The sequence below is a fragment of the Crinia signifera genome, chromosome 9 (assembly GCF_055691185.1).
Source record: "Crinia signifera chromosome 9, ASM5569118v1, whole genome shotgun sequence".
Lineage (NCBI taxonomy): Eukaryota > Metazoa > Chordata > Amphibia > Anura > Myobatrachidae > Crinia > Crinia signifera.
In genome coordinates, this window is record NC_139225.1 from 125559153 (window position 1) to 125582040 (window position 22888).

Genomic DNA, 22888 nt, shown 5'->3' on the forward strand with positions numbered 1-22888 from the left:
ATATTCATAATTCGGCTAATTCGGCTCCAATTAAGAGTCCCTCAACAGGTCCAGACGTTTTTCCTCCTGCCGAGTAATCCCCTGTTTACCTACATCCCCGTCCATTACCCTTCCCTCCCCCTGTTTGTTGTCATACCTTTTGTGTCTAGGAGTGGCTTCAATTGGGATTGAGGCAGTTCTAATGCACCAAATTTGTGCACCATTCAAATTTTTTTCTTTTTGGCAGATCCTCCTAATAAAATGCATCTACCTGTCCTTATAAACCAATATTAATCATCTTTATACAATTCTTTCCTCCAGGTGTGGGCAATGACAATTGTGAGGTCTGGGTTGTAGGTCATTCCTTCATCTATTGTTCGGCTAGGCTAGTGGCTTCTGGTGCGGAAAACTATGAAAGGATGGTTGTGGGTGGCCCTTGCCGCTCCCGATCGTAGACGCCCCATAGTCGGTTCAATGCTTCCTTCTCTATTAGATATGGTTTATAGTTATGCTGAGTCCGCGTTTGAGGCTTTATTGTTTTGTTTAGCCTTTTCTATGGCATTTCATGGAGCTCTGAGGGTGTTGGAATTGGTTGCTTCTTCTAAGCACAAGGATACAACTTTGCTGGCTACCGATGTTCGCATTGAAGATGAGGCTCTTTGGTGTAGGATTAGGCGTTCTAAAACAGACCAATTAGCAAGGGGAACTTGGGTGTCAATGCCCCCCATGTTGCCGGCCTCGGTTTGCCCGGTGGCTTTGGCAAGTCAGTACGCCCTGGATAGACCGGCTGCAGGAGGGTCTTGCTGCATTATGATAAACTGCCGTTGACCAGGTACCAATTCAACTGGATGCTGCGGCATTGCTTGAGCGGGATGGGTCTTTCACCGGGGGACTTTGACACCCATTCCTTTAGGATAGGCGCAGCAACATCCGCGGCTAGAGCAGGCTGGCTGGGGCAGGACATTATGGCATTAGGTAGATGGCGCTCTGCTAGCTACAGGAAATACATTCGACCGCATCTTATGCCCTGATAGTCTGTGAATGTATGGTTTCCAGCTGATCGGTTGTACTCCTGTGTTACCCCCCTCCTTTTAGTCATCCTACTCGGGGATTAGCTACGCTCTCTTGTTGGGCCAGCGTCTGGAGTTTTCATGCTTTTTTGCCTGAACTGACGGACTGAATTCGGCATATTCATAATTCGGCTAATTCGGCTCCAATTAAGAGTCCCTCAGCAGGTCCAGACGTTTTTCCTCCGGCCGAGTAATCCCCTGTTTACCTACATCCCCATCCATTACCCTTCCCTCCCCCTGTTTGTTGTCACACATTTTGTGTCTAGGAGTAGCTTCAATTGGGATTGAGGCAGTTCTAATGCACCAAATTTGTGCACCATTCAAATGTTTTTCTTTTTGGCAGATCCTCCTAATAAAATGAATCTACCTGTCCTTATAAACCAATATTAATCCATATTTATACAATTCTTTCCTCCAGGTGTGGGCAATGACAATCGTAACGTCTGGGTTGTAGGTCATTCCTTCATCTATTGTTCGCCTAGGCTAGTGGCTTCAGGGGGCGGCCCCGTGTCGGATTGTTGTCACCTGGTACGTTGGCTTGGAGTGAGGGGGATGTCCTGGTGCAAGCTAAGGGCTTTCCTCGTGGAAAATGTGAGGTTGCATGGGTTGCCGGAAGTATTGGTTCTGCATTTAGGTGGCAACAACCTTGGGAAAATATCCCAGTTGGAGCTGCGGGCCTTGATCCTGAATGATCTGGCTGCAATTAAAGCAGCATGGCCTATGTGCACATTGGTTTGGTCTTTTATAGTCCCACGCCTGTGCTGGAGAGGCGCTAGGGATTGTAGGGCTATTGACGAGTCAAGGAAAAAGTTGAATTCGGCTATAGCACGTTGGGTTCTGCAGGCTGGTGGTGCAGTGGTCCCACATGAACATATCCGGTTCAGGCATCACCAGCTTTTCAGGCCTGACGGGGATCATCTTGTGAGGGCAGGTTTATTCTTGTTTGTTGAGGATCTGTTAGAAGTGGAAGCTTTGGTGCATTAGTTTGGTGGCGGGGCGGGGCCTCCGGGACAGGAGTCCTCGCTTTGGCGGGAAAGAACGGCAATTCCATAGATTTTAAGGCTTTCTTTAAGTTATGTTTGCTGCAGATTTGCCTTGTTTTTCGGTGCGCTCACCTCTCATTGGCTTAGGCCTTCGCTGGATCACCCACTCAGGGACAGCGACCTCACCCGGCTGGGTGGGTTGTCAATGTAGTAGGTGGAGTGGATACCGCTATTTTTGAGTTAGGCTGAATTATGCAGGATAGTTTTTGGGTGGAGCTTAGATTTAGAGCCGTTCTTTCTGGCCACCAAATAAAATTAATTAAAAAATAAATAACAAAGTAGCTTAAATTCTTTCAAATAAATTCAGCTAACAATTTCTGCCAAACCTATGTCTCCGAGTCTTTATTTCAGGTTTTAAGTGTTTTAGTTGTTAAGTTATCATATTACACATGCCAAAGGTCACACATGATCGCAGCTCCATGCATGCAGATTAACCCCTTAACCATGTATTAGTTTATGAATTGAGATGATTGATTATGAAATGCCTTTTTCTCCCCTGTCCAGCAAACTGTGCGCAAGCACTGTTTCCGTTGCTTTAACCAGCATAGTTCTAATTGTTTTTTATTAATTATAGAAGTCTTCTGTCTAACACTTTCATTATAGCACATGTAAAACTGATAAAGTGTTTTTATAATAGTGTATGTTCGTATTTTTGTCTATTCACAGCACCGTTTTTTCACTGCTGCTCTCTCCCGATTAACCTCCAAGCTACAGCACACGGTAGCCTAGCAACGACCTGAGTCCATCCACGCAACCCTGTTTGCTAGGCAACGGGCCGGGGCATGTAGGCTGTTGCTGGGTGACGTCAGAACCCGGAAGTTAGTCCCGCTCTGCATCCGGCGAGTGGCGACTTCCGTCCTGAACTCGTCCACCGGCTTTGCACGGAGGTAGGAGGTGCCTTACTTCTTACACTGTTATAAGGTAGGACCCTATGATTGTCTTGTTGTTATGCTGTCTGACTGAGGAAGGGGAGTTGGTCCCCGAAACTGCCGCACAATAAACTGCTTTTTTCCTCACAAGACTTGGAGTGCCATGCCGGTGATTTGTCTCTAAGGAGTAAGTATTCACCACCAGTGTATGTGTATACCTGCAGGGGCACACAGGCTATCACCATTGTCGACGGGAGTGCCAGGTTGTCCTTGTTATATATTAATATATATATATATATATATATATATATATATATATATATATATATATATATATATATATATATATATATTACACTTACCCCCCCCCTCCCCCCCCCACTGCGGAAGGAGTCCAAACCGGCACACGAGTAGTGAAGAAAAAAGATGTGGTTATATTCCATAACTCTTGTACTTGGAATACACAGCGGACGTCACAGGCCCCGCCCTAACTAGTTTTGTAGGAAAACTTCTGAAGTTTTACTACGAACCTAGTTAGGGCGGGGCCTGTGACGTCCGCTGTGTGTGTACCCGGCTCCCCTGCATGCCTCTGTTCCTATGGCTTCCAACGACACGCTGTTCTCACCATCGGTGTTCCCAGTGGGTGATCCTGGTTGGCGATAGTGCTCCGGACGGCTGGTAGGAGTTTGCCGGGTCGTGTTGTATATACAAAAGCCTTGTGGTACCCAGCCCACAGCATTCTTTTTTATGGTACAAGCAATTGTTTGTCTCTTTTTTTGAAAGTGGTTTTATGATCATTTTAATAAAACTGTCATTTATGCACTATGGAGCGCCCCTACTGTCCTCTTTTTTGACAGATCCATTGCTTACTCCCAAAGTCCAGGGAGTTTGGAGGAGGCTGCAGTCCTAAAAATTGGATTTAGTGCTGACTTGTTAAATCAACTTGATTACCAAGTTCTTCTAAATTGGCTGGAGTAGTTGCACCTGTCAGCGCCGTTGGTTCACTACCTGCTGTCATACATATATATATATATATATATATATATATATATATATATATATATGTTTGGGTAAATCACATGGTCATGTGATAACTCGTGGTCACGTGACCATGTAGATCTCCGTTATAAACTTATGCATCATAACACAACATTTTAAAGCAATTTTGAAAATTAAAAAAAAAACAAGGTTTTCCCGGGCAACGCCGGGTGGATCAGCTAGTGATCAATACACAATATGATAAACACACCGTAATGCCCATTACACAATATGCCTAACCCCGTAATGCCCATTACACATTATGCCGCACACCACAATGCTCATTACACAATGTGCCGCACACCGTAATGCCCCTTATACATTATGCCACAAATCGTAATGCCTGTTATATATGGGATGTGGTCAGCATCCGGGTAGTCAAGATGTTGATGTTCAGTATACCGACACCAGCATCCTGACTGCTGTCAGAACACTGGCGCCAGGACTTCAAAACAAATCAGTATGCCGATGCTGGAATACCGACAGCCGTTATCCAGAATGTAAGTATGCCAGGTTAGATGATTAAAGGGGAGAGTAGTTAGGATTAGGCACCAGTGGGCGGGAACAGGTGCCTAATTTAATTTTCTACTGCGTTAAAGGCTCAAGATTGTAATTTATTTAAACCTCCACCATAATGTTAGAATGTGTTTGCATTGATACTCAATGCCAGCAATTAAATCATGGGAGTTGTTGTTGTTTGAAACGCACCACTCCTTACTTCATAGCTTGTGTGTGTTGATGAATTCCACATCCACTCCTGAGATGTAGCACCTATGATGCATTTATTTTTGTGTGTTTGTGTGCGTTGTACTATTTGTGTGTGTTTGTTGTAGTGTACGTGGGTGTGTGGTGTGGTGTGTTAAGTTGTATTGTATCTGTTCAATGTGTAAGTTAGAGAGGGGCATTACGTATAAATATGTGTGTGCAATGGTTGAAGTGGAATTTTTTAAGTGGGGGTATGGGAAATTGAAGGCTGCACACTCCAGAAAAAGAGGGTGCCACCACTGAAAAGGGGGCATGTACTTGAGTGTAGTGTATCATGCTGTATGCCCCTTATACACATTATGCGAAACAGTAGTATACCCCCTTACACTTGCCCCTTTAAATATTATGCGACGTGGAAAGAGCCAAATTTCCCCTTATGCGACACAGAATGAGCAAAAAAATTCACATTATATCACCCGGATTGAGCCAAAATTCATGTTACGACAAACTGCAAGATCCAAATTTTCTGTTATGCTACATAAATTGAGACAAAATTCACATTATGCATATGGATCATGCCTCCCGGATTGAGCCAAAATTCACATTATACCACACAGAAAGAGCAAAAATTCACTTTATGCCACACGGATTGAGCCAAAATTCACATTATGCCGGATTCAACCAAAATTCACATTATGCCACCTGGACTGAGCCAAAATTCACATTATGCCACATGGCGGGTGACACATGGACAGAGACGTTGGGGTGATACAGGGACAGAGATGGTGGGGTGATGCAGGGACAGAGATGGCGGGGTGATGCAGGGACAAAGATGGTGGGGTGATGCAGGGACAGAGACGGTAGGGTGATACAGGGGCATAGATGGCGGGGTGATGCAGGGACAGAGATGGCAGGGTGATGCAGGGACAGAGATGGCGGGGTGATGCAGGGACAGAGATGGCGGGGTGATGCAGGGACAGAGATGGTGGGGTGATGCAGGGACAGAGATGGCGGGGTGATGCAGGGACAAAGATAGTGGGGTGAGACAGGGACAGAGATGGTGGGGTGATGCAGGGACAGAGATGGTGGGGTGACACAGGGACAGAGATGGTGGGGTGATGCAGGGACAGAGATGGTGGGGTGAGGCAGGGACATGCACCTCTATGTCACACTAAATGTCACATTCATCCCACCTGCTACCTGTCTCGTTCATTTGAACCGGCTCCTGTTTACATCAATGGGGAAGCCCAACCTCCGGATCGCAGCATCCTGTGGTCAGTATGGAGGTTGGACGGGGGTCACACACAGCCTCCGCTGCTGTCTGCTGCACTCTGCAGACAGCAGCGGAGTCAGGGAGGAGGTGAATGGATGTCTGTGTGCGACATCCATTCACCTCACAGACAGGGGCTGGAGGGGTGCACAGGGGCTGGGGGCAGCTTACTTTGGTGCTGGGCTTGGCCCCAGCGCAATGATCGGCAGTCCAGGCGGGGAGTGGTCGCGGTCCCAGCACTTGGAAATTATGTCATCTTCAAGCGCCACCTCCATCTACACTGCAGGTAGGCACCACAGTGTAAAAGGTGCAAATCCCGGATCCGACCTGGTTGGATCCATGTTCCAAATGCCATGTCGGATCTGGGATTTTTGTTGTAAAAGAGGTATAAGTGTGTGTTCTGTGTGTTTGTGTGTGTTGTACTATTTTTGGGTGTGTTGTAGTGTATATGGGTGTGTGTTGTACTGCTTGTGTTATGTATGTGTGTGCGTGTTGTGTGTATCTGTCCAATGTGTAAGTGTTTGAGGTATGCTACGTATATATGTGTGTGTAGTGTGCTGTGTGTGCCTAGATGGTGTACTGTGTGTGTGATGTGTGTGTGTGTACTGTGTGTACGTGTGTGTGATGTGTGTGTGCGTGTGTGTGTGTGATGTGTGGTCTATGTATTTCCTCAATAATTCCCAATTGTTGAAAGCCTTCACCTTACTTAATGACAGCAATGAAATCAGGTGTGGTGTTGTTCCTTTGTCTTCAGTTTCACAGATCATCAATCTTTTTTACAGATCATCAATTAAGGCAAATTGAACCTTGGTGTTTTTTACATTTCTAAGTAAAATTTCCCAAAAATGGCTTCGAGGTGCACACCAACAGGTCCAGTTGTACCTTGTTAAGGAATTTGGCGTCTCTGAGTGCCACGGTGTGCCCGCAATGCAACAGACACGCACGCACACACACTCTTCAACTTATTATATAGAAGATTACGGTATCTTGCATATTGTGTAATGGGTATTATGGTATAGCATAATGTGTTATGGGCATTACGGTGTGTAGCATACTGTGTAATGGGCATGACAATGTTTAGCATACTGTGTAATGGGCATGACAATGTTTAGCATTTTTTGTAATGACCATTACGGTGTGTGGCATAATGTGTAATGGGCATTACACCTTAAACCGAGGCCACATCCCTTTTGTAATGTGCACATTTTTTTTATATCTATTGGAAGGGGAATTTTTATGGGGCCGCCATAAATTTATTTGGCTTGGGGAGCAAAATTTATAGTTATCTCACTGCCTGCGAACACCCCCCGCGATTCACGGCACCCCCTCCCGCGATTCGCGCCCCCCGCGTCCCCCTCCCGCATTTTGCATACCCAAACCCGCGATTCGTGCCCCCCCTCACCTGATTCACGGCACCCCCCATGGACCTCCTCCCGCGATTTGCCGCCCCCCGCAACCCCCCTCACACGATTCGCATGCCCCTCGTGATTCACGGCACCCCCGTGCCCCCTCCCACAATTCACCGTGCCCCCCTCCCGCGATTCACCGCGCCCCCCCTCCCGTGATTTGTGAACCCCCTCCCGCAATTCACAGCACCCCCCCTCCTGCGATTTGCGGCCCCCGTGACAGCCTCCTCTTGCAAAATGCGCCCCCTCCCGCATTTCTAGCCCCCCCTGCGCCCCCCTCCCGCGATTTGGGAACCCCAGCCCCCTCCCGCGATTAACGGCACCCTCTCTACTGCGATTTGCGACCCCGCGACCCCCCTCCTGCGATTCGCACCCCCTGCGCCCCCTCCCGCGATTCACGGCCTCCCGCGATTCGCCCCCTCGTGCGATTTGTGGACCCCCGCCCCTTCCCGTGATTCACGGCACCCCCGTGCCCCCCGCACCCCCCTCCCGCAATTTGCATACCCCCTCCCGCGATTCACGGACCCCTACGGCACCTCCCGCGCCCCCCTCCCGCGATTCGAGGGCCCCCGCGCCTCCCTCCCGCGATTTGCGGACCCAAGCCCGCGATTCACGCCCTCCCCTCCCGCGATTCACATCACACCCCGCGGACCCCCTCCCGCGGTTTGCGGGCCCCCCACGATTCGCGGTCCCCCCTCCCACAATTTGCCGCACCCCCCTCCCGCGATTTGTGAACCCTCGCCCCTCCCGCGATTCACCGCACCCCCTCTCCTTCAATTTGCGGCCCTCGCGACCCCCCCTCCCGCGATTCTAGCCCCCCCTGCGCCCCCTCCCACGATTTGCGGCCCTCCCGTGATTTGCACCCTCCCCCCATGATTTGCAGAGACCCGCCCGCTCCCACGATTTACGGCATCCCTGCGATTCACGGCACCCACCGTGGTCACCCCTGCGTCCCCCCTCCCGCGATTTGCGGACCCCCTCCCGTGATTCACAGACCCCCATGGCACCTCCCGCGCCCCCTCCCGCGATTCGCGACCCCCCCGTGATTCACACAACCCCTCTCGCGCCCCCTCCCGCGATTCGCGGACCCCCCTACCATGATTCACGTCCCCTCCCACGATTCACGGCATCCCCCCGCGATTCGTGGCCCCCCCAACGACCCCCCTCTCATGATTCATGACCCCCGCACCCCTTCCGTGATTCATGGACCCCCACAACCCCCTTCCCGCAATTCACTGACCCCCACAACCCCCCCTCCCGCAATTTGCGGACCCCCCTTTCCCTCGATTCAAGCCCCCCACCCTGCTCCCCCTCCCACGATTTGCGGACCCCTGCCCCCTCCCACTAATCGCAGATCCCCGAACCCCCCTCCCTAATTTGCAGACCCCCTTCCTGCAATTCCCCCCCAGCAGACTCCCGCGACCCCGCTCCCGCATTTCACTTACCCCCGTGAGAATGGGGGATCCTGTACTGCCACAAGCAGGTGCCACCCCTAGGTGGGAAATCCGGCCCTAGCTGCCACGCTGCAGGTTCCCCCACTGCCAGAAGTGTCCCCACGGTCCTCTACACCAGTGCCACAACTTTTATTAATGTCTTGCCCACATACCACTATTATACAGCCTCATGCTCTCATGTAGTCTCACTCCCTCCCAGTGGGAGGAGACGCTCACCCACTGCCGGGAGCGGCAAACTGTCCCCCACCATCCTCCAGTTCTAGGGATACCCATCGACCATCAATGATTTCAAATAATCGATGGTTTATGTCCGATGTTAAATACTTTTGCCATCGATGTGGGAGGACCAGATGGTTTCCCTACATCAATGGCAAAGGAGAACTGTTCAAATTTTTTTAAGGTGCCGGGACACGGAGCCAAGCTCCGCCCCCCACACCCGGAAGTCCCGCCACGAGTTCGAATTGACCCACGGCCTATTCAGTCAGTTATAATGGATGAATGTCGATAGCTACAACAATTGATGGTTATCCAAGTAATATGTTACTACTATCGATGGCAGGGTGCAAGATAGCAGGGTGCAAAATTGCCATCAATGTCAACCATCGATGGCGTCTGCACCAATACCCATCCCTACTCTGCAACAGCCAAAAACCTATACTACCCCTCACACCCACACACCTCTATCACTGCCCTGCCTCCTGTTCTTCTGCCCCGTAACTTCCGCCAGTGGGGACCCGCTCATGGGCATTGTGGAGTGTTATATAGTATGTCATGGGCATTGCGGAGTGTTATATAGTATGTCATGGGCATCATGTGTGGGTTTATGTGTAATTGGAATTTCAAAGTTCACTAAAATGTGCAATGGGCATTACGGTGTGTGGTATAATGTTGGTCCATGCCCACTTTTCACTGTACAGGAGCCTCACCTACTACAAATTGGGGGGGGGGGGGGGGGGGTGAAACATGCCCTTGCTCCGGGAGCCAAGGCACCTAACTACACCACTGTGTATACTACATCCATCTCCTTTCTTTAACAAAACTGTTCACTGGCTACTCTTCCTTATTAGAATCCTATTCAAGCTTCCCACTCTGTGCAAAATACAACTTACAATATAAAAAGATGCCCACTGCCTGCTGCTTTGTTCCACTTCTGCATACTCAGATCAAACTACAGTATGTGAACATTAATCATTTGGGTATCGCTCATGTTTCCATAGATGCAGCCAGTGGCTTTGCAACTCTTGTTTTCTGAAACTTTTCCAATTAACAATCCCAAATTGCAACAGCATGTCAAAATTAAACTGAATAAACAAATGGAACTGTTCCAGACTTCAGAATAATATGCTTCCCTGCCAGGGACCTCATTATCTGAAATATCTGCCAATGCCTTCTCTGCAAAGAGTTGGTAAGTTAATTAATACATAGGGGTTTATTCTAGTTCATTCTTTCTGACAAAATCCTTCTTAGATGGACAAAACCATGTGCACTGCAGGGGGGCAGATGTAACATGTGCAGATAGAATTAGATTTGGGTGAGTTATTTTGTTTCTGTGCAGGGAAAATACTGACTGCATGATTTTACACTTCAATATAGATCTCACTTTGAAGAAAAACCCCACCCAAATCTAATTCTCTCTGCAAAAGTTACATCTGCCCCACCCGCAGTGCACATGGTTTTGTCCATCTAAGAAGGATTTTGTCAGAAAGAATGGACTAGAATAACCCCCATAGAGAGGACAGCAAATATTTCCATTCCAGAAAACACATCACAGTATCTCAGCACTGGTTCAGCATGGAGCTCTTGACCCTGGTCCTGTTGTTTCTGGTCTCCTGTGTCCTCAGTCTTTACACCTGGGGCCAAATAACCAAAAGAAAGAACCTGCCACCTGGTCCTACACCGCTGCCTGTTATTGGCAATCTCCACCAGCTGAAGTCGAGGAGAATGGTGGAATCTTTGGAAGAGGTCTGTATTGTCATAAGATTTTTAGTAAAGCATATTGTGTTTTCTGATAATGTATGGATTAATTCAACAAATAATACTGCATGTACAGTATGGGAAAATGATACACAAATATACAGTAGCATGTGCTGTAGGATGTGATGTAGGAGAATGGAAAAGGAAGCTGTGTGTGGCAGAAGTCACTGGTATGGGGAGTTTTATCTCCCCCACTCTGGTGGCTGTTGTGTTACTACATCTCAGTGTTATTTCTTAATAAGAGTTGAAGCAAGAAGTAGGTTTTGTGGTGCAGAAAGTTGCTATAGATCATCTCCCCCTATGAGCCATTAGTGCAGCTGGCTGACAGAAGCTCCATACCAGTCGCTACGGTTTTCCTGATGTATTTCTTAAATGGTGTTAGCCTTTTATTATATAGAATATATATTTATATATATATATATATATATATATATATATATATATATATATATATTTATATGTGTATGTATATAGAAGAAAAAAGGACGCACTCTCCAGTTTTTTTTTAAATGCAAATAAAATCAGCTGTGCATTTTAAATATCATGAAAGATAAAGTAGCTTTATATACAGACTATATGTATATATATATATATGGTACTTGTGTATTATCTGAGCGCCCGATTTTTTCATTGCATGCCACTACTTAAGGCATGCGATGCGATTTTTCATTGTAAAGACCCGATTTTTAATTGTGTAGTCACCCATGGGTGATTTCATACCCCCATGCTTCGGGCTCGGTGGCTCGCTGCACTCGCCACACTATATAAAATCAACTCCATGTGTAGTTGGATTGTGGGGGTATGAAATCACCCATGGGTGACTATACAATTAAAAATCGGGTCTTTACAATGAAAAATCGCATTGCATGAATTGTATTCCACTATATTGCATGCGATGCGATGTGATACAATGAAAAAATCGGCGCCCAGATATTACACACAGGGGCAGAACTCTGGGAGGCAATGGAGTCATCTGCCGCCGGGCTCCTGCTCCCAAGGGGGCACCTCTTCTTCCCTGTGAGTTTCAAAATTGAAAGCCATTGATATCCCTTCTCTAACTGATTTCTGAAATATATATGTGTTCTTTCTCTCTCACTCTCTCTCTCTCTCTCTCTCTCTCTCTCTCTCTCTCTCTCTCTCTCAATATATATGTGTGTGTGTGTGTGTGTGTGTGTGTGTATAAAACACATCTATTTCAGAACAGACACATACACTATTATATTATATAAGGTTGGGGGGGGCACCAATATATATCTTGCCTCCGGGCAACTGTGACAAACTTACGCCACTGATTACACAAGTACCATATATATATATATATATATATATATATATATATATATATATATATATATATATATATATATATATAGAATATAGACCAAGGGCTTTTGACAGACCCTATGGAATAAGGCGGCACTCCACGGATTTTAGTAAAGGTCAAGTGAGGTTTTTAATGTCAATAATAGACAGTACACATGATGCTGGTCGTCAACGTTTCAAGGCCACCTGGGCCTTTTCATCAGGACGTGCAAATCGGTGCATAAAGTGCGGTGCAGTGAAAAGAAATACAGAAAGTGTGTTTTCTTACCTATAAGTAGCCTGTCTGTGTAACGTGTAGCAGCAGCCGCGGCGTCTCCGGGACCAGCTTCCGGGGACTCTGGGGTCCGCCCACTATGACGTGCGTCAGTTCCCCTGGTAATCCTTGACGCTTCCCTCCCATCTGCGCTCGGCCGGCTTCTGTGGACAAGAGGACCAACAGTCAGCTGTTGGATAAAAACATACGTGCAAAAAAATGTGTTAAAAACTTGGGCGGCATACTTCTAGTGTTGTGATAAAAAAGAGGGTTAAAATATGGATGCTTTATAAGTAATATAAATGAAAAAACGGCATGTTTTAACCGTATATGCTAAAAAGGGGTTGCTGCACTTTGTGGACTCAGTTGCACACACATAAAGAGATATACCATACACGGGGTTCATTAATATTCCAGAGTACATGAATATGCAAAAACTGTATATATAAAGAATGCATAGTTTAAATAAAGGCATTCCATGCCATTTTCTCATTCATCCCGGCATGGCAGGCATGCCGGGCTGCTGCTACACGTTACACAGACAGGCTACTTATAGGTAAGAAAACACACTTTCTGTATTTCTTTTCACTGCACCGCACTTTATGCACCGATTTGCACGTCCTGATGAAAAGGCCCAGGTGGCCTTGAAACGTTGATGACCAGCATCATGTGTACGGTCTATTATTGACATTAAAAACCTCACTTGACCTTTACTAAAATCCTTATCGTCCGGAGTGCCGAACAAATCCTCTGCTATATATATATATATATATATATATATATATATATATATATATATATATATATATATATATACACATGTAAGAATTGAAAAAAGTTGTTGAATACAACTGAAACGTTGTCCACGCAAATGGCTATCTGAGTGTTTTTTATTCATTCATCCCGAGTGCCGCACCTTCTCCTTCTATATTGATCTCCTTTGTGAAGGCACCGGACTTTCTACTTTTTTATTGGGAGTGCCCGACCAGCTACAGTTTATATATATATATATATATATATATATATATATATATATATATATATATATATACCACCTGCGTCCCTGGAAGGGGACAAAGGAGCACTCTCCACTGTTGGTAAAAATTATAATTATGCTTTATTTGCAAAAATAGAAAGAAAAAAACACATACCAAGTGTAGCTGTCAGCCAAAGAAAAAAGCTCTGACGTTTCGATCCAATAACCTGGATCTTTATCAAGGAGGTAGTCAGCAAGTAAAAAGGCTTCAAGATAAGGCAACAGAGAATCCGGTGAATAGGTCCGTCCACAACAGCTACCAGTGACCCTGTCGTATTCTATCGATGGTGTAGACATTCGTATTTGTAAATTTCCCCCTTAATGTGAGTAAAGTGGATGTGAACTTTCTGGATCTCAAGATATATATTGAGAATAACAAAATTGAATCCACAGTGTATGACAAACCTTCTGATTCCAATTCTTACATTAATCCGTCTAGCAATCACCTTAAACGGTGGATATCAAATGTCCCTTAAGGTGCGTACACATGGGGGCGATTTTGTACAATATCACGGGAAATATGCTCGCTAAGCGACCATATTGCCCACGATGGGAGTGTGCACAGGCGATATATCGTCGGGTGCGCGCTCCCGTTTTTACCCCTTTAGTGATCGCTGGTCGCAGGAACATGCTCCTGCGACCAGCTGATTACCACTGCCGGGCTCCCCCGGCAGTTTCTTTTTCATCAGCGACCATCTCTGGTCGCTGATGAAAAGGAGAAACTGAGCAATATAGCTCAGCCATACAGTATGTTACTGTATACATCCTTGCTGGCGGGTCGCCAGAACGTACGCGCTGGCGACCCGCCAGCAGCCTCGCCAGCGAGGAGACTGAGACGCGCGTGCGTCTCACGCGCACGCGCGTCTCAGTCTCCGTCGCTAGCGCGACGGAAACCCTGTCCGTCTCCGCCTCAGGGAGACGGACAGGGTTAGGGGGGGTTAGGGGGGGGTGCGGGCAGGCGGCGGGGACCCCGGGTTACCGCCGGCAAGCCGGCGGGGACCCGGGGGAACGGATCGAAGCGCCGTCGGAAGGGGACGCGCGCGCCGCTCGTGCGCGCGCGTCCCCTTCTCACCATCGCCATGGCGCTGGCGGGGGATGGCGGCTGGCGACGCCAGCGCCATCCCCTGCAAAGATGGGACCTGACCCATCTGTATATTGCTCAGCAATATATGGCAGAGCAATATATCTCCCCCCGTGTGTACGTGCTTAAGGGGCAGTTTGTCCGTTTAAAACTGAATTGTTCAAATCAAGCAGATTTTGAAATCAGTGCCACTAAAATGCAAAATAGGTTTTTGAATAAAGGGTATAAAACTACATTAATAGAGAATGCATTGGTAGAAACCAGGTGTCACAAACTTGGGTGCACTACCACTCGGGGATTGGCTAGACCTGACACAGGGGAGCGAGTCTAACCGTGCCAGGGGTTTTCTGCCAGTGACCCCTCCAAGTAGGATATGGGCTTCGGCGGCACCCGACATGCCGGTCGCGGCCCCCTGGTCAGGTTCCCCGTATGAGTGGTGGTAGCTTGCGGAATATGGAAGCGTGGTTGGCTGGCTTGGGCGAGATCAGATGGACAAGGCAGGCACCAAAGGATAAGGCAAAGGGAGTACAAGTTCAGGCCAGGTCATACACAGGGAGACACAGTTCACAGTACACTGGGACGAAGCTGCAGAATGTTTACTGGGCAAGCTGAGATCAAACACCGGACAACACAGGTTAGGTACCAAGGATCAAGCAGGAGAATGGACAGAGTCAGGCCGGGTCATACACAGGGAACACGGTGGCAGTGCACAAGGAGTTAACGTAAGAGTGGTCAGGAACAAGCCAAGGTCAAACACGATAATCAGGAGTCTAGTACTGGACAAAACACAGGAACGCTGGAGCTGGTGTGAACCTATACTCTGGCAGCCTCTGTCTGCCAGAGACTGCCTTTTTATAGGAAGCACAGGGAACAGGATACTCACAGGTGCCTTAATCAACGAGGGCTGAGCATGGTCAGCTTACACAGAACTTCCTTGCAGCAGAAATTCACCCAGGTGTTGTAACTAATTAGCAGAGCTCAGATCACACAGAATTTTCCTGCAGCATGGAGTGGACCAGGTGCTGTAATCAGCATGCAGAGTTCAAACTACACAGAGCTGTCAGCAGCATGAGACAAAACCAGCAGGATTTTACAAGCAGGTAACAATGAAATACTTGAATGTTGTGACACCAGGTCCCTTTCGAGAGATGATCTCCTAAAGGAAAAATAAATCAGTAACCTGGAGTCTAATAACTACACTATAGCATTCAGCACACAATTCAACGCATATCATAGATCAATCAACACATTTTTTAAAAGAATTGGAAGGTATTATTAGAGGATCCTGTGCTTACTAAAATTCTTCCTCAAACCCCTAAGTTCATATATAGACGGGTCGCTAGCCTTAAACATAAACTAGTTAATAGCGCCTTTATGGAAAAGGGAATGATGTCCACACGTAATAACGGATTTCATAGGTGTGGTGACTGCGCCATGTGTAAGTCATACCCTTCGACTGTGAGAAAATTCACAGATATTAATTTGAATAATCGTCGTTTTAAGCCCAAACAGTTTATAACATGTAACACAAATTATGTGATTTACGCCATTCGTAGCATTCGAGCATGTTCGGAACATTAAACAAGGATTTAAAGAACACCCATTCTCCCATTTTTTTGGACACACACAATTGCTCCACTAAATCCATCACTGGGTTCTGGAGTTTAGAAGCTGTAAAAACCAATTGGCGTCACAATAATAGAGACATCCGATTGGCACAGGCAGAGATGAGATGGATATTTAACCTTTCCACTCTTGCCCCCCACTGTTTGAATCAAATGGTTTTTGTAATCTGCCATTATTAATTGTTACTGTATTACAATAATGTTGAATACCACTTGGAATGATTATTAGCGTAATTAGGATGATTTTATGCCAGCATAAATTAATTTTTTATGTATTGCATTAACTGTTATTATATATGTATTTAATTGTAAATTGAGGAACTATAAATAAGTCCCTGGTTGGATAGGGGAATCCAATAAGTGTGGCACTAGGAGTCACCGTTCGGTCCCTATATATATATAATCTGTTATATTTAATTTATCCCAATTAGTTCCTATCCCACTATCATTCAAAATGAGTATCTTAACTGTAATGAAGCTTTTGTGGGGGCACGATGCGCTCCATTTGCGGGCCAAATAACGGAAGAGTGTAACTTCCGCCGATGCGTTTCATAGACATTCAATCACCTTCCGGGCGACCCGGAAGTTACGCAATGTGATTTTGAACGCCGGACAGCGGAGGACTTCCGCTTGCGCCTACCCACTTGCGGCCCAGGAGACAGACAGCTGACTTCCGGGCATGCGCTCCATGTCCCGGAAGCGGCGTCTGAGCTCCTATACGACACTGTTTTAAAACACTTTGGTTATAGTTATTATACCAGATCACGCACTATGAATACAGTGGGACCATCCCCAACCATATACATTGTTGGCAGACCTCTAAATTCGCTACTAGTTTAGCGTTTAATTCTGATCACCTTAATTGAGGCGACCCGGAAGTAGTTCCTCCATCTTGTATAAATATTTTGTCAGCTCACTCACTTAATATCCTTGAGAAAGGCGGCTGGGACCGCCGAAACATGTTGGAGGCTAAGTGAGTATTATTTTTATTTTGTTATTGTGGCTTATGGCCATTTTGTTACAATACCATTGATATTAAACTTTTGCACTGAGACCGGTTCACACTTTTATTTCCGGTAAACTGCATACCCTCTGAGGGAGTCTGTGGAAGGATTAACCTGAGGAAACTTCTCCACAAAAGATGCCATTATATGTGTATCTCATCTGCATATGCAGTGAGTATGGTACGCCGACACACAGTTCTGCATGAATGAATGGTCTGGACCTAATGGTTTAAAGATACATTTTTATGTTTGAAATCTCCTGATCTATCAGTGAGTACGGTACGCACACTTGATCACCCTGTCACCATTTCTGGTATTGATTCCTGAATATCCACTTTGGTGACCCGTTAAAAGATATCTTTTCATGTTTTTTGAACTTATCACTTCAAGTGAGTCTTGGTACGAGACTTATTTCATTTGTTGGGTATCCATTGACCCCCTAAATATTATTGGTTTATTTGTGTCATATTCTTTGTTTATATTTTTCCTGCACTAACCTGAGGAAAACCATCATTATTGAGCAAAGCCGTCAAGCGCCATCAAAATCCACTTTTGTTCGGGGAAAAATATTAGGTGTCACTTCGGGGCTTGTGAATCAAAGGTGAAATTTAATGGTGTTCCACGGTCTACGCCGTTTCGGGCTTCCGCCCTTCGTCAGGACCAAAACACAACAAAGTGTACCAACAGTGTGCAATAAGAAAAATAACTTACATATAGGGGATCTGCCATGTAGCGTCCTCCTCCAACCGGGACCGCCGATGATGCCTTCCGGGTTCACCCGGAAGTGACCTCCCTGTACTGGCAGCGGAGGAAGCCACACTGGGGAAAAACCATACAAAAGTGCCAATACTTGATTAAACTTCATAAAGTTTGTGTGCATACATATAATCATTACATATAATATAACGTGCAAATGCTGTTTGTGAATAATAAAAAAATCAATTTAGGAAAAAAAATTCTGTAAAAAAAGGCACATTTCTCTAGTGATATTCCAAAACGGCCACAAGATGGCAGTGTGGCCTACCTTTATCTGTGTTACAAATACTTATATATAGCCGGCTCACCTACTCAAGCTTATAGGCCTTTATTCTGATCTGTGCGGAAATTCCCGCATTCTTACGGAGCGGTCCGCACGCCACGGTGTTTTGCCGCATGCGGCCATCGTCCGTAGAAACGCCCACGTGTCCTCCGCATTCGGACGGACTCACTCTTTAAGAACAGGGCGTGTTTACGGACGACATACAAATCATGCGTGTGCGGGAGAAACACTCCGATTCGGCACGGTATTACAGAGTATTACAGAGTATGCTCGGGAATACCGCATCCGAACGGGAGCCAAGCGGTGCTACCGCACGTAAGCGGAGTATTTACGCCAAACAACCCACTATTATATATCTTCTGTATTGCTAGTATTAATATTCAGTCATGTCCATTGTTAGCAGTTTTTAAGTGTGGGACAAGTACAGCATATGTGGGGGATTACTAAGGTTTCCTTGAAGCAGCAATGGTTTCAATTAAAGCACTGACAAGCGTCCTATTAGTGAGTAATGAGTAAAGGAGTAGATTCTATTGGGTTCAGGTGTTAATGGTTGTAGTCATTAGGCGTACGTTCGCCTACCGCATGAACGAGTGGTGTCCGCAAAGCAATAGTACACTTGTGGACACCGCACATTTCTGCCCTTTTTTCATCGCGTGCATTCGGAGTGGTTTCCGAATGTACGCCCCCCAACATAAGTGTACTCCCCCGTGTCCGCCCATGTTTCCGCCCCGTTTTGCCCACTTTGAAACTACGCCCATGTGTCATTCCGCATGACGCCCATAATACGCCCCTATTTCCCGACTGATAGCGGTGAACAGTTTTGGACGGGATTTGGCCGAACTGGTACCGAGTCAAGGCGTGGCACATGCGCGTAGCGTTCTCCACGCATGCGCAGACGTCATAAAGACGCGATCCGTAAGTACGCGGTAAAGTCCGCATCAATCAGAATAAGGGCCATAGTTATCACATAATTTATTGCTTGTATTTCTCTTGTTTTTTTATTTTATATCTCTTGATTATTATTTTATATTTCCTACATGAGTCCCTCCTTTTTCTCGCTAGGTCATGCTGCTTGCTCTCTGTATTTTATCATGGTGGGCTGAAACATACTTATAGAAAACTGCCAAAATTCAAGGTTAACTATTCCAGGGCTCTTGTCTGAAAAGTGCTTGACCCACGTAAAGGTGCCCTCGGGAATTTGTGGTGTTCTTAGGTTTACTCTGTAGCAACTCCTGTCTGGAGATGGTTATGGCCTTCTGTCTCGCTTTTTTTAAAAGGTCATATGGGTATCCCCTCTCTAAGAATTTGTCCATCATACTCTCTAATTGTGCGTCTCTAGTGGCCGTATCGTTGTTCACCCTACAAAGTCTTATAAACTGTGAATATGGTAGACTTGCAGTTGTGGTTTTTGGGTGAAAGCTACTGAACTGCAACATCATGTTGCGGGCAGTAGACGGTGTACAGTTGGGTACTGATCCTTTGACCTTCCTTTCTGATGCGAACATCTAGGAAGTCTAGTTGGATGGCACTAGTAGTATATGTCAATTTGACTGGGCTGGTGGAATGATTGTGTTGCTCCAATAGCTCATTGAGAGCCTCTTGGGGCTCTGTCCAAAACAGCACCAGGTCATCAATATACCTATAATAAAATAATGCATATTGTACATATAGCTTACTTTCGACCAGGTTCATGTATGCATTGGCATACACTGGAGGGGACGAAGAGATCATGGCACACCCAGAGAGCTGATTATAATATTTTTTGTCATACATGAAGATGTGTGTTAAAGTGAATTCCAGCAACTGGGGGGCGTGAATGGCGGGAAAGGGGGGTCCGCAAATTGCGGGAGGGGACGCGGGGGTGCCGTGAATCAAGGGAGGGGGCGCACGGGGGGGGTGGGGGTGTGAATCACGGGAAGGGGGGTTGCGGGGGTCCGTGAATCGCGGGAGGGGGGCCACAAATCGTGGGAGGGGGGGGTCGTGGGGGGCTGTGAACCACGGGAGGGGGGTCTGCAAATTATGGGAGGGGGGGTCGTGGGGGTCCATGAATCGTGGGAAGGGGATTCTGCAAATTGCCGGAGGGTGGGTTGTGGGGGTCCGTGAATCGCGGGAGGGGGGCCGTGAATCGCAGGAGGGGGGGTCGCGAGGGGCCGAGAATCGCGGGAGGGGGTGTGTGTGTGCCGTGAATCACGGGAGGGGGGCTCGGGGGGCCCCGTAAATCACGGGAGAGGGGGTCGCGGGGGACCATGAATCGTGGGAGGGGGAGCCAGCGAATTGCGGGAGGGGGGTTGCGGGGTCCGGGGGTGTGTATGTGTGTGCCGCTCACCTACACCATGGTGGATGGTGGGCGTGTACTGTAGCCCTGGCTGGGTGGGGGGAGGTGACATCAAGGGGGTGATGGTGTGTATAACACTGGTCTTTTCCATAGGGGGGGCGGGTTTGTGTATAACGCTGGACGGCAACATTATACACACAGTGGATGAGTGACAGATCTGGCTTATTATATAAGAGATAGTTTAGAACAGAGAAGGGAAACGGAGACATGATAGAAACTTTCAAATATATCAAGGGTTTTAACAAAGTAAAGGAGGGAGACATTCTTCACAGGAAGAGGAGCAACAGAACACAAGGACATGCACTGAAACTAGAGGGAGGAAGATTCAGGGGAAATTTGATGTATTGTATCCACAGCATTATTAGAGATCATATTATCTTGTCAGTGATTTATGTGATTAGGTAATGTTCTGCACTCTACTGCTTAAGTCTACTTTATTCTATGTACTGTACTGTATGTTCTATGTTCATTTGCGCATGCCTAGCTGCCTTTTGCCATGTGACAGGTCAAAGGGTGAAATCCTCCATTTTACTTACTGCTTCAATAAATCTGTGATGAGATGCTGAGAAGCTGTGTTACTACAGGTCTGCTTATATCTTCTTACCACACAATTACAACAACAAATACATATATATTTGTGTACCCATGATCTCTTGTACATGTACATTGATGTACCCTGGATAATTACAACTACATTATATGGACAATCATTTCAGTCTGTATCAATAAAACTTTAAAGTTCCAGAAGTTTCATTGTGCAGATCTAATTAGATTTGGGCGGGGTTTTACTTCAAAGTGATATCTATATTGCAGTGTTAAAATAAAGCAGCCAGTATTTACCCTGCAAAGAATCACCAAAAAAATCACCAAATCTATTTCTATCTGCACATGTTACATCTGCCCCCCTGCAGTGCACATGGTTTTGTCCATCTAAGAAGGATTTTGTCAGAAAGAGTGAACTCGAATAAGGCCCTTAGATGGGCTTGGTTAAGCTGTCTGAATAGTTACACACTCCATACGTGTAATGAGGGTCAGAACATTTGATAAAAAATTACTTCACCCTTCACACATTAAGTATATTAAAGAGAAATGGAACAAGAACTGTTGTATATCTTAGGCCCTGTGGAAGAGGCCCCTCACAGTGGGCCTTTTTCTGATTGACTCGGACAGGTACAGATGGGGCCGGGCTCTTCCTTGCTGGTGAATCGCCAGAACATCACCGCTGGCGATCCGCCAGCAGCCCGGCTCGCCATCTGACTGAGACGCTCGTGCGTCTCACGCGCGTCTCAATCCCCGTCGGCGGGGCGACGGGAACCCTGTCCATCTCCGCTTCAGGGAGATGGACAGGGTTAGGAGGGTGGTGCGGGCAGGCGGCGGGGACCCCGGGTGTCCTCCGACAAGTCGGCGGTCACCCGGGGAAAGCGCTGGAAGGCGCAAGCGTCCCCTTCTCGCTATACAGATGCAAAGATGAGCTATGCCCCATCTGTACACATTTGTTCGAATTGCGTATTCCTGTTGAGCGTGTGTACGTAAACTACGCAATGCTCATGTACAATGGTGGCACTCCGCACTTAGACGGATCGCTACACACAAAAAATGGCCACCGAACACTCTCGGACAATGGCCCTTATTCTGGTTGGTGCGGATATATCCGCGTGCGTACGGCCCGCCGATGTTTTGTGTTAGCGCATGTGCAGAGGCGTCTCTGCGCATGTGCGAGCGGGGCGTACGGCCAAATCCCGCATGATATGTGAACACTCCGAACAGGGGGTGGAGAGGGGCGTGAAGGGCTATTTGGTCTCATTACCATATGCATACGCCCCGCGTTTCATGGGCGTTCCCATGCAAACGCTGGGCGTACGTATGGTAATGCAGCCGTGACGCACGTGTAGTGGGCGGACATATGACATCGCCGGATGTCAGCTGCCCGCCCAGATCCCTGCTTTTGCACGGAAAAATGTCCGTGTGGTCTGAGGTTGCGGGAGCTGGTGGAGCACTCGGTCCTGCATTCGATGGTCTGCGACCATCGAATGATGGGGGATGTTCCCTTAGATGGAGGAGGCGTATTCCGTGAAAAATACATGTGCGGTCCGTTCGGCCAGCTTCTTACCGCGTACGGACGGAGTTGGCGATCCGTATGGAAGGCGGGGTTTCGCACGCACGGTCCTTGCCGCATATTCGGATCCGGCCGCACCGACCAGAATAAGGGCCAATATGGGAATAATGTGGGCGTATCTATGGGTGCGATTTCAAAGTGGGCAAAACTGGGCATAAATCGGGGCGTAAACATGGGTGTGCTGAATAAGTGGTAGGCATGCACTCGGACCGCTCACCGAGTGGGCACCGAGTGGCCGCCACCCAACACTCCCAAAATCTTCAGACCA

The 22888-nt window shown here is 47.1% G+C and overlaps 1 protein-coding gene across 1 annotated transcript in view; it reads left to right on the forward strand.

Annotated features, from left to right (window-relative positions):
* The first annotated feature begins 10583 nt into the window (after window positions 1-10583).
* The window catches only part of LOC146035952 (cytochrome P450 2A13-like), a 79997-nt gene continuing 67692 nt past the window's right edge, over window positions 10584-22888 (forward strand). The window contains exon 1 of the mRNA XM_083159673.1: window positions 10584-10796. Within this exon, the coding sequence (XP_083015799.1) occupies window positions 10626-10796 (171 nt within the window). The 5' untranslated portion in view covers window positions 10584-10625. The remainder of the gene's footprint in view (window positions 10797-22888) is intronic.